General features: G+C 35.4%; 1 protein-coding gene across 1 annotated transcript; it reads left to right on the top strand.

Annotated features, from left to right (window-relative positions):
• The first annotated feature begins 4948 nt into the window (after window positions 1-4948).
• Window positions 4949-13013, top strand: LOC120007339 (U-box domain-containing protein 35-like). The gene is made up of 9 exons (XM_038857537.1): window positions 4949-5165; window positions 5442-5554; window positions 5869-5990; window positions 6855-6965; window positions 7455-7752; window positions 8569-8670; window positions 8750-9178; window positions 9916-10671; window positions 11367-13013. The coding sequence occupies exons 1-9, from the start codon at window positions 4949-4951 to the stop codon at window positions 11460-11462; spliced, it is 2244 nt and encodes a 747-aa protein (XP_038713465.1). The 3' UTR covers window positions 11463-13013.
• Window positions 13014-13399: the final 386 nt, after the last annotated feature.

Raw genomic sequence — 13399 nt, 5'->3', positions numbered from 1 at the left:
AGAAAGAAAGAAGAAAGGAAATAAATAAAAGAACAAAATGGGTTACTAGTGCTACTCGTGAGACATTGCCAAGGAAAGGACAAAGAAAGTTCAATAAAAGTCAATCTTGGGGTTTTGAAAGAAGTAGAGCCACCTCTTTTGACAATGAGAAAGCAAGGTACGTAGAGATCAAGGAAGGAAAGAAATAAATAAATAAAAGAAGGAAATCAAGACAAATAAGCAAAGGAGAATGAAAGTCAAAAAAGTTGCATGGAAAGTTAGAGCTACACGCATTAAGGCGTTGGTCATTAAAAGAGCAAAAGCAACCACGAGATTTGCACGGCAAGTAAAGGAAATCGAATCAAATTAAGTGAAGGAAACCAAGTTTGACAAGATGATTAATTGAAGGAAGCTTTTGTCACTATAAAAGGGAGTCCTCTAGCACAATAGAAGGAGGATTTGGGAGAGCCACATTCTCTAGCTTTTGTTCTTGTCTCTAGCTTTTCTCTTTGTTCTTGTTCTTGGTTCATGATGTTCTCATATTTAGTTTCCTTGTGTTCTTGTAACATGAGTAGCTAAACTTCTTTGCTAGGGCTTGATGTAGCCTAGTATGATTATTGCAAGTACTTCAAGTAATTGAATGCATAATTTTGGTTCATGATTCTTGTCTTTAACTTCTATGCTTATAATCTATTGCTTGTTTGGTTGATTGGCCATCAATTGAATGCTCAATTAGATTCATCTAGCTAGGACTAAGGAACGAACCGAATTCACGTGTCTTAGTGGATCTGAAATTAAGGAAATCAATTGTCGACTGCCATGAACAAGGTTTAGGGGATTGATTGGTTGTTATAGTTCTTTAGATCATAATGAGTTGTTAGCCTTGGATTAAAAACTGCGAACCGAACAGGATTAATCCATTGTTAATAATATTTGTTGGCACCGCGAACGAACGAACCAACATATTTAAGAAAGAATCAACCCTTGGATCGGAACCATAATTATGTGTTTGTTAATTGGATGCTTGTGATAGGATTACTAGGTGAAATCATTGCCCTAGTGTTCTTCTCATATTGATATCACAAAAATCTGAATTTTATTTCTTTGTTTTTTTTTTATTTTATTTACATCAATCATTTTTCCTTCTTTCCCAAATCTCAATCATTCATCAAGTTAGGTACATTAATTAGATTAACTAATCTTCGTGGGATCGACCTCGTACTTGCATACACTGTACTATTCGTAGACTCTTGTGCACTTGCGAGAAATTTTACATCAGGGACCGGGGGCCATTTGTTACTAGGAGAATGAACGAGGCAAGGGGTGACCCTCTTCTCTATTTATTAGTGTACATAGTGGTTGAGGAAATATAGGACGAGTACACTGAATGTATGATGCAAGTTGTTCTGTATACGATGTAACCCATGCAGCTGCGCAATCGTACCTGTCCCTAAACCATTGAATCATAGTGGGAGGCATCGAGTAACCCTATGTCAAGGCAATCTGGACAAAGTGATTATTACTAACGAACCCGATAGTGATAGTAAACATGAAGCAATCAAGTGACCCATGACAAGCATTGTCATCCAATTCTGAAGTGGTGCTGGTCTATCTGATTCCCAAAAGTTTGGTGAGTTTTTTTTTTCCCTTAATTTTGATTAATGGATGAGAGAGAGAGGGGAAAACGTGGCGGTACCACAACCGTTCAAGGAAAAATTTAAATTAAATTAATTTTTTATTTTAATTTAAATTAATTTAATTTTATTTTTATTTTTATTAAATATAAGCTAAATCGCTGAGCCCACCATGTGTTCGATAAAATGTGCAAATGAATGAAGAGGAAGCATTACTGTTGGGTTTGCGAGTTCACGTACATGGCAATCCATACTGTCTCACAATAGAGTTTAAAAGCAAATCATAGAATATGTTGACATGGACAATCTAACGACGTTGACACTTGACACAAATTTATTTTTTTTCTAGAGGGAGTCAAGTCTTTTCAATAGAAAGAGCATGATGATAATTGGAGGGGCCCATAAAAAAACTCTAAAGATAACTGTCTAATTAATAGGGGTTTGAATAGTAAAAATAAGGGTGTCAATTGCAACACCCATGAAAAACTAGAGTTGTTGGAAGAGTTCTGGCTAGATGTACAAGTCAAACAAAAACGTTATCATCATAAAATGATAAAATGGACTATTTTAATGTAGCATTAGATTTCGTGAAGCATGTGAAGGATGGCCAAAACTAGTCTTGTAACGACCCATCCCATAAGAGGGGTCTACAGAATTACTATACTAACCTTGATTACCATTTTTTTGTCAAACTCCTCAAAGTGTATTTATTATTAAAATAAGTACAAGAAATGTTCAAAATCAAAGTTTTGCGGAAGCTAAAAACAATAAACACCTCGCAACACAACCATCCTAATGTCCATGTCACCAAGATCACGCCGTCGGAGGTTGGTCGCCATCTACGAACTCACCTGAAAGTGGGGAAACAAAAGAGATGGTGATCCATGAAGCTCAATAGGGGTAAGTACCCGACAGAAGTCTTGGCTGGGATGAGGTCCTTGAAGCCGAAGCGTCATTTTGGTGGCATTGGGACAGTGCAGGTAGAGAGGAAGAAGACAGAGAAAAGATTTTAGGGTTTTCTTTCCTTTTTTTTTTTCTCACACGACTCTCGAGGTAGAAATAGGGTTTCTTTATTTATATATTTTCAAATTTTCTATTATTTCTACTTTTAACCCTAATGTTTCAAATAATAATTGTTTAACCCCTAAAATTTTGTATTCTATTCAATGTACCCTTATTTCATATTCCAGATTTTACCCAAAAATTTTCTAGTCTAGTTCAATTAGACCCTTTCAAAATCTAAGATTTTACAAGTCTTTTTTGTTTCTTTTTTTTCCCTTCATGAAAAAAAAAAATTTTGTGGGAAGAGAATGGAAAATTGAAGTTAGTGGAAGAGTTCTTATACATGGCTTATAACCTCACATTTTTAATGACGATGGCGATTACCAAATTTTAGATTTTGACCATGATTGATCAATAAGAGATGGAAAAAAAAAGTGCTAATTTTCTTATACATGATATTAATTTATTTTTTAAATTAAAATTTAATAGTTGAGAAAAAGTAAGTTGTTCTTTAAAGCTTTAATTACCAAATTTAATAGGTTAATGTATATTTATCAATCTTTTTGTTTCTTTTTTTTTTCCTTGCATTAAAAAAATATGATTTATTGGAAGCGAATGAAAAATTGGAGCTGATGGAAGAGTTTTGGCCCAATTATGTTTTTGATCATTTTTAACAAATAGTCTTGTCAAAAGTTCATCATTTAAAACTTGATTTCAAGAGAAAAGTAGTGAGTCTCTCATACCAATCCCGTGTGACTTGTTTGAGGTCATACTGAGCCTCGTTGAGTTTATAAACATAAGTATGCAGACGATATTCAAAACTTGATATGTGTATCCTTGTGCAACCAATCTAGCCTTGCTGGATATCGAGAAAATTCCATGAGTGCTTGCGGGATATAGAGAAAATTCAAACTTGATTAATGCACAAAAAGAGATCTATTCTCTGCTGTTTGAGTAATTATAGAAGGTTTTTCTTCCGGGCAAAATATAGGCTCTTAAGCATCACTAATCCCTCATTCCATTCCTTCTTCTAGATTGAACAATGTCTGTGAATCATATAATCACAAGACCTAATCAAATAAGGAGTCATTAATCGGTTAATACGCCGAAAATTTAATCAATACAAAACAAACTTGGTTAGATACTAAGAAGCACAGACACAGACACAGACACGACACGACACAACACGAACACTCCAACACGGGAATTTCAAAATTTTTAGAACACAGACACGGAAAGGACATGCATGTGTGTGTGTATATATATATATATATATATATTATTAGTTATATATAAAAATTTATTATAAATAAATGTTTTTGAATATGGTAATGTTTGATTAAAATGAACAAATATTTTTGAATAGGGTAATGTTTGATTTTAATACATATATTGTTTTTTAAAATTATAAAAGAAAACAAATGTGGGGGACACATGAGACCCCATTTAGAGAAATAACAGCTTTTTAAGCTTTATAGAAGCAATACAATTTTGACTTTCAAATATTTTAATATTTTTTTGAGACAAGGGTCTGTTTTTGTCAAATAAAGAAAGGATACCGCGTGTCCAAGCCGTGTCCTTTCATTTAAAATAAAGAAAAATTTGGACACAACCTGAACACGTGTCGAGACCATGTTGATGTCCAACATCGGAACGGCACCATGTTAGAAGTGTCCGTGCTTCCTAGGTTAGATATGTATTAGAATCATATATATAACTTCAATAGTTTTAGATAGATGTGATGAATGCCTATAATTATGTGGTACATTAATTATCAATTGTAAGAGAGAAATATACCCGAGCCACTAGTTGGAGTGATAAGGATGGTGTGTATCACCTTAGTGGCTAGAGTTTGAAACCCCTTCTCGTTAAAAAAAAAAAAACTGCAAGAGAGATGAGGGAAATCTAATTTGTGAGAAGCAAAGAAAATAAGCTATGTAATGTGAGGCTTCAATTTGGAAAGCAAAAATAGAGAAACCCATAAAAAGAAAGAGCGGCCAAGAGTGGTAAAAGCTATAACAGAGAAATGACCAAATATAATGAAAACAATGAATAAACAAAAAAAAAATAGAGAAGTCAACTGCATTTCTTCTTCAACAGAACTTCTAGATGAAATGTTTGGTCAAATGCATTCAATTTATCAATAGCAAGAAAAGAGAGATTTTAGGCAGTACCTTTTATAAGTATCAAACGTTGGGAAATTCTGGGAATTGAGTTCTGCGCCACGACGCAAGAATTATTCTGGACAACCTTCAAAGTTTTGTTCCTGCATTTTGCTTTGTTTTGAGCATTTGGAATGGAAAAAACATAGGAAAGCAAGACTTTGAGCGGAAATGTGGCTTCCGAAGGGAAATGGTGAAAGGAAGGGAGAAGGAAATGGGTTGGTAGCAGTTGCAATAGACAAAGATAAAAGCAGCAAGGCTGCTTTAAAATGGGCAGTGGAGAATCTACTTGTCAAAGGCCAAACTGTTATCCTAATTCATGTCCTCCACAAAACATCAATGTCTTCATCTGTTTCAAGTACTCTCTCTTCTCAATCTATCCGCTCTGGTATCTTCCTCCATTGCATTTTTAACACTTTCATCTGTTGAGGAAAATTTTCTATCAAAGCAGGTAAAAAATATGCAGAATAATTATCCTTTTCCATCAAACCCCATATCTTTTCCGAAAAATGTAACATCCCATGATGCATAGAAGTTGAAAACATCATAACTATGCTACATAGAATCATGCACTCTCATATCGACATAAGTAAAGTTATGGTTGGAATGAATCAAACTAAAACCTTTGACATCTTTCTCTTTATTTTGATACTTTTCCATGCAGGCTACTCTCAAGTTTCTGATGTCAGCTCAGCTGAATCACCACACAGGCAGCATCTTGAGAGGTTAACAAAGGATATATTCCTTACCTTCCGTTGCTATTGTACTCGTAAAGATGTATGTACTCGATGTCTCTTTTTCCTTGATGTGAGAAAATAAGTACTCTTTTTCTTATTGAGCTCGCGGGTGCATTAAATATCTGAAATGAATAAGAGGAGTGAAAAGGAGGTGCACAAGTAAATATAATTTATGTAGTTGTATGCTTTCCACTAATGTTTCACCTCATAAAATGTGAAGTATGCCTCCAAATCGTAGTTTTTCATCCTCTGAAATCATTTTAGGCACAAAGAATCCTTCATTGTTGTTCATGAATCAACCTTATTTCCTTTTACTCCTTTCTAATGGCATAAACATGCATATTTCTCCCTCAGGTACAATGCCTTGATGTTGTACTTGAAGACCCTGATATAGTGAAGGCATTAACAGAATACGTTTCCAATTCTGCAATTGAAAACCTGGTTCTTGGTTGCTCTTCTCGGCATGGATTTATCAGGTATAGGCTTTCCCCTCTCTGACTTCACCTACACACTGACCACACCAGAATTTGACACAGTTCTCAATATTTCACCAAAAGTTACATTCAATCAGAGCAGCAGATGATAAATTAATTTGCTTCCATTATTCAAACTTTTAGTAGTTCTGCAACTTTTAACATGAATTACTGTTCATACTAGAGAAGCCCTATCAAAGTCAGCAAAATTTTAACATAAATTTTTCCAACCATTATAAGATGAACTGGACGGCAAGGGTTATACAGAATAAAGCTTTGGTTAAAACTCAAGTGCTAGATATGAAATGAATTTATCAACATGGCCTCCCTACTAAAAACTTACTATTGGGATTTTCTCAATACCAAAAAATGAAAAGAATACATCTTTTGAAATTTTTGAAAAATGGACTAACCAATCATGAGCAAGTGTCGTTTCGTGTGAGTGTCAAAAGAAAAATCATTCTCCTTGCTCAATTGTTCAGTTTATGTTTTTCTTGTAGTTTCAACCTGCCAAAACATCTAGCTCATTCCAGTCTCAAATAAATACTCGCATCGTTTATATTTCATGGCATCGCATACACATTCAAAAACCAGCAGACACCAACAGCCAAATAAAATGAAAGATTAGTATTGTACTTTTGTCCTCATTCATGAAACAAATGACAGAATGGAAAGATAACACATAGAAGTATATTAACAAGCCTGAGAAAGACATCAATCCGGCAATGGATTCTTTTGATTCAATATTCCATGCATGCATTGATTTACAACAATTTTCTCCAACTTCGAGGATAGCATGTTCAAGTCTATTAACAAGGATGATAAAGACTTCAATCTAGCAATGCTTTCTTTTATCTACAAATCCAGGCATGCATTGACTAACAAGAGTTCCTCCTACTTCGAGGACTTTTCAAACTCAGAAAATTCAAGCCGGATGTTCCAGGAAGTGTATCAAAAGGAGCACCAGATTTTTGCACTGTATATGTCATCTCAAAAGGAAAGGCATCTTCCGTGCGAAATGCTTCTCGACCAGCCCCATTCACATCACAACTAATAAATCATATGCAGAAACTAAATGAAAGAAATGATGATACTTTTGACACACAGTCCAGACAAAGCACAAAACTACTAAGAGGTTTGTCTCCTTTGACTTACAACTACTTCTTTTCTTTTCTTTTTTTTTTACACTAACTTCTTGTTCAATTACTAACCAAAAATGCAATATCTACATCTGGCACATTGCACAGACAGGACATCATTAAAGCCTCGAAAGTCAGTAGAGGAATCCTTCAGGTAACGCGTTCAAGGAACCGTTGTAGCTCTTCATATGTTTCATGGGAAAACTATGGTTAATCGAAAACTAAAAGTTTGTGCATCACTCGAGCATGTAACTACTATTATAAGAGAACGAAAAAATGAGAGCAGTATAATTTAATTGAACTGACCAAGTACTATTCCTTGTATCAGGTCACCAATCCTAAGAGGATCAAGAGGCTTACCATTCAAAACACTGATGGATTTCTCAGAATCGGATACTGACATATCATTTATAAGCTCCGATAGACCAAGCACTGACCGTACATCTTCTGTTGGGTTTGATTTTACTGATTCAGGAAGAACATCATGGATATCAACTAGCTCAGAACACAGCTTTGGATCAATCCGTCTTGGACCCAGGTTCATGGACCTTAGCTCTCCAAATGCGTTTTCAACTATTTCACAGGAAAGTGGAACAACTTCATATTCATGCTCATCACAGGGCTTGGTAAGGTCATCACCCTTGAAAATAGCATGTGAATGCAACTAGTCATAGATAAACATCCCTGAATAGATTCTCATAGAAATACACTCATATAACAGACAAATCACTCTTATATAAGATACATTCACACACAAAATTTAAAAGGAACAGAAGCTAAAAGACCAAAATTGAAAGTGTAAAAGACCAAAATTGAAACTGAAAGATAACAAACAAAATAAGCTCACGAAGGAAAAGTAGAGTTAAACTGACCAATCAAATGACTAATTGCATAATAGATATCATTCTTGAGTTTTCCCAGTAGCAACTAGAAAGGAAAAACGTATGCTACTATTGTCAAGCCATAAAACTGTATGCTTCTATGTCAGGCCATCATATGGTACTGTATTGTAGCATTTAGCATTCTAAGTTGTCGAGAAAATCCACCACTAAGTGTAATTTTGCTTCACAAAAAAGTTTTGAATTTCTACACGTGTTTGATCATTCTTCAATAGATTATTAAATACAGAAATGAACCAACGTCTTCTTTTAGAGGTAGAAAAGTTACCACCCTTAATCATCCCCTCTAAGATTTCGTATGATTTTGTAATGCAAGCCTGCGTTGATATATGAACACAAACAATCAAGTTAAATTTCTTTCTCTCTCTCTCCCTCTCTTCGATAAATAAAACTTTTCATTTGCATTTCTGAATCAACAAAATTGCAAAAATATATGGTAGGACATGACGAAGTTTATGCATCGATGATTTCAGTGTAATGATACCTATCAAGCTTTTCTGAATTTATTCTACTAATCTAAAAAAAAACATTGGAAACATACAGGATGAAGTGGAAGCTGAGATGAAGAGGCTAAAGTTAGAATTGAAGCAAACAATGGATTTGTACAGTAATGCATGCAGGGAAGCGCTTAAAGCAAAACAAAAGGTATCAGCAAGCTACTGATGCTCAAGTCAAAATTCCAAAGATATATGCTATTATGCTCTAATATGATAAACTAATGCAGGCATTAGAGATGCAGCGCTTGAGACTTGAAGAAGAAAAACGAATAGAAGAAGCACGACTTCAAGGGGAAGCTGCACTTTCAGTTGCAGAGAAAGAGAGAGCTAGGTGCCAGGAAGCTGCAGAAGCAGCTGAAGCTGCTCAGAAGATAGCAGAATCAGAAGCACAAAGAAGACTCAATGTAGAAATGAAAGCCCTCCAAGAAGCAGGGGAAATGAAGAAACTAATGGATTCTCTAGCCAAAAAGGATATCAGATACAGGATATATAGTATTGATGATATTGTGGCAGCAACAGAAGACTTCTCTGATTCTCATAAAATTGGGGAAGGAGGTTATGGTCCTGTCTACAAGTGTTATCTTGATCATACACCAGTTGCAATTAAGGTTTTACGTCCAGACGCTGCTCAAGGAAGGTCACAATTTCAGCAAGAGGTGAGTATATTTTTGACCTACGTTTTTTTTTTCTTTTTTTCCCTGTAGTAGTCCTCTAAGGTTTACAAACCAATTGAGTGCTCATGAAACTACAAAGACAGCTTGGATTCATGGGAAAATGGCCAACTCAATAAGGTAGCCGAAAAGGGAAAAAATGGTTAACTACAAGTGGAACACTAAAAAAGTAAAAAAAAAAATGCAATTAGTAAGTCAAGTTACTCATTTAAAAGAACAATAGTGTTCACTTGTTGATAATGGTTCCGGGGAAGGCAACCTGACACATCTAGCTCCCTTAGGTCAAGCAAAGAACAGAATATAACAGGATCTGCTGTGATATACTTTTGTCAGTTGTCATATCAGGCCTCCAAAACACCAAATAAAATGACCTTTGGATGCTTTATCCAAACTTTAACGTCCCTCTTGTGCCAAATTGGCTGAAAAAATGAAAAGAAAAGTAAATTCTAGCATCATAGTTTCGGAACAACGAACTTTGGAGGCCAATGCACCATATTCTATTTTTCTTGATAACAAGCATAGATACAAGTACAGAAACAACCCATGCCAAGAAAAGTTCAAACAGAAGTAAATGAAATGAAAATAAGGAAAAATATTGTCAATTTCAATGTTAATATACTTACTTTCGTTAGTACGACTTCAGTTCTTTTCACTGCAAATATAATTATCTTCTTAGCTTAAAATTGAGACTTCTAACCTGCTTGCTCATTACTCTCACGCAGATTGAAGTACTTAGCTGCATACGACATCCAAACATGGTAATTCTTCTAGGAGCTTGCCCAGAGTATGGCATTTTGGTATATGAATACATGGCTAAAGGAAGCTTAGAAGATTGTCTGTTCTGCAAAGGAAATATGCCAGCCCTTTCTTGGCAACAAAGGTTCAGAATTGCTGCAGAGATTGCTACAGGCTTACTCTTCCTCCATCAGGCAAAGCCAGAGCCCATAGTACACCGTGACCTCAAGCCTGATAATATTTTACTAGACCATAACTATGTCAGCAAGATCAGCGATGTTGGACTAGCCAGGCTTGTCCCTGTTGTTGCTGAGAATGTAACCCAGTGCCGCATGACATCCACAGCCGGAACTTTCTGTTATATTGACCCAGAGTATCAACAAACGGGAATTCTTGGTGTAAAATCTGATGTATATTCACTGGGAATCATGCTCCTACAGATGATAACAGCAAAGCCAGCAATGGGCTTGACTCACCACGTCGAACAAGCAATTGAGAAGGGTAAATTTGCTGAGATGTTGGATCCAGCTGTATCAGATTGGCCGGTAGAAGAAGCTTTATGCTTTGCAAAGTTGGCACTACAATGTGTAGAACTCAGAAGGAAGGATAGGCCAGACCTTGGAAAGGAAGTATTGCCGGAACTCAACAGATTGAGAGAATTCGCTGAAGTGAAAATGGCCAACATTTTCTTAGGAGATAGTGCAGCACCTTCCCCCTTCCAAAGCCATACTCCATTATTGCAGGTAAATAGCTAATGTGCTTGAAGATTTTAAGCATTGAGTCCAACATAGGGCCATGGGATTTCAGTTTTTTTTTTCGCATAGTAACTTGTAGATAGTGAACACATCGCCTCATATTACCAACATGATAATATAATGAAAAATACACAATCAATCCTCAAGTCTTAATATTGCAATGCTTAAATTAGTAAAAAAAATAGTTAGTGAGTAGTGACATGAACACTCCAAATACATTTTTTTACAGTTGCATTTTATGCCAGTGAGAGTCACCTAGTAAATGAAAATTAGTTGGAGAGCGTAGAGTGTATACAAGCAATGTTGTTAGTTTCGTGTTTCCAAAATTTTTGCGGAGTAGCTACAAAAGGATATATAGAATCATTAAAATGGTCAGCTATGGATGCAAGTTTTTTTATGAGTTTTTGCGATACATTGTGCAAGTTTTCGATAGCTTAAGACTTTGAAATCAACGATAAGAGACAACTGACATGTTCATAAAATGAAAGAGTAACATTCAAATATACAAATGCATCCACAAGAAAATTAAAGGATAATTTTGAGTCCGAGTACTCTCTTCGACATATTTTGCTGAAGTTTTACGACTCATTAAGTATGAAAATCACTTAAGTTTCGTAATAGATAGTCTTTTAATAGTTATCCAACATTGAGAGTTTAACATATTGCTACGGAACTCTTTGCAGGATTTGTTGAGCGAAATAGAGGATGTAAACTCAGGAAGCTCAAAGACTCAGTCAAGCTCATCCTCACATCCAGAAACACAAACAAGTGTAGAATGAGAAACAACTCAAACGAATAGCACAAAGGTTGAATCTAAAGCATAGTTGTATAGGACCAACTTAAGAAGAAGAGAGGGTGAAGGTCTCATCATTATTTCTATTTAAGGAATTTTCTCATGCCCAGTGAGAATCTCACCTGGTAAATGAAAATTAGTTGGAGAGCCTAGAGTATATACAAGCAATGTCATTAGTATCATGTTTCTACAATTTTTGTGAAACACGAGTGTAGCGGCAGAAGGATATGCAGAATCATTAAATGGTCAGCAATGAATGTAAGTTATTTTTGAGATCTTGCAATACGTTGGGCAAGATTTCGATAGTTTTAAGACTTTGAAATCAATGATAAGTGAAAACTAACATTTTCATAAAACAAAAGAACTTAACATTTTTTTATTTATAATCATTGAGTTCGATTTTTTTTCCTACCTATCATCTCTACAAATATACAATTCAAGACTGACATAATTTTATTGACCCATAGTTCTTTCATAAGAGGCAAAAACAAAGTGATATGACATTTTTGCAGGACGATAGTGGATGGAACGAACCGAGTTACAGTAGTTTGTTTTACTAATCAATACTTTAAATCACCATTTATGAAAAGAAAAGAGCATAGAAACAGTCACTAATATCTATACGTATAAGCATATAATTGAAGCAAAAACCATCAATAAATATTCTATAAATTAGATCATATAGACTGAATAACTGTAATGATGTGTTAAAACTGAATTTGTGGGGTTTATGTTTCCTAAGTTGAATACTAACTTCGATAAGTAATATTTCTTGTAAAAGAATTAATGAGTACCCAACTGAAGATTAAAACTAAACCAAATAATCCAATATTCACTTTACGAAAATCAAACAGATTATAATTGAGTCAAAAAAAAAAAGAGACTAATTAACCATTCCTTGTGATTCTAAGCTCTTACCTGGGAAGATATATGTCGACGAAGAAACCCATCTTTTTTTTTGATAAGCCACACAATAAAAACATGAAAGTACAATAGGGCATCATGCATCTAAATTAGCAAAGAGACAAACAACTCGAGCCTAAAACACAATTAGAAAAGAATTTGCATAGTTACAAACCTAGAAATAGATATAATGGAAAACCAATTGACAGATACAATGGACAGACCTAATGAATAATAGAAGACAGTGCATAACAAGACTAACTTTAATAAGAGAAGCTGCAACTCTTGGGGAGCAGGAAGTCTTCCCTGCCATTGGCCCACCAGAGTCACAAGGGAAAATGTTGAGCTACTACATATGTATGATGGAGGGGAAGAGCGGTCCTGATGATTGGAAACTCCACTACCCCTAGAGCTGGGACTGTAACGGCCCGACTCGTAATGCGTTACTTTTGATACCATCTAAATCAAACCATAATAAATTCAATCATCACACCTCTGAAAATTTCGACAGCACCTCCCCATAATACGGAGAATGCCAACCTGGAGTAAACACGCAACAAAATCACTAATATAATCACAACTTAGGCAAGGCCTCCGGCCATCTAACAATTAATATCACAGTTTAATTTTCAATTCTAAGCAGGGCCTCAAGTCACCTAACAAATCATACAATCAATCAAATTCTCACATCTAAGCAGGGCCTCAGGCCACCTAACAGTACACATAATTTCTCCACATAACAACACATATAATCAGCATCCAACACAAATAGCAATCTAGCAAACAAATAAATCGTCAGGATACAAAGTCCGCAAACCCGGTTCGGGAGTCCTGATCACACAGAGTACCCTCCCTACCGTCCATCCCCCAGTCAAGAGTAGGGATATCACACAATGTCTCAACTGAGAAATATAGATACGACCAAAATAGTAATAACATTAATCAAGTTTAGAACTATCTAGTCCTATCACTCTCCAGGGGTCCATCCATGTCACACACCCTCCTCCTGATCCGCAAGTA

This window comes from Tripterygium wilfordii, chromosome 10 (genome assembly GCF_013401445.1).
Source record: "Tripterygium wilfordii isolate XIE 37 chromosome 10, ASM1340144v1, whole genome shotgun sequence".
In the NCBI taxonomy this organism is placed as follows: Eukaryota; Viridiplantae; Streptophyta; class Magnoliopsida; order Celastrales; family Celastraceae; genus Tripterygium; species Tripterygium wilfordii.
The sequence above is the reverse complement of the archived record's forward strand: the minus strand, read 5'-3'. Positions and strand labels throughout refer to the sequence as shown.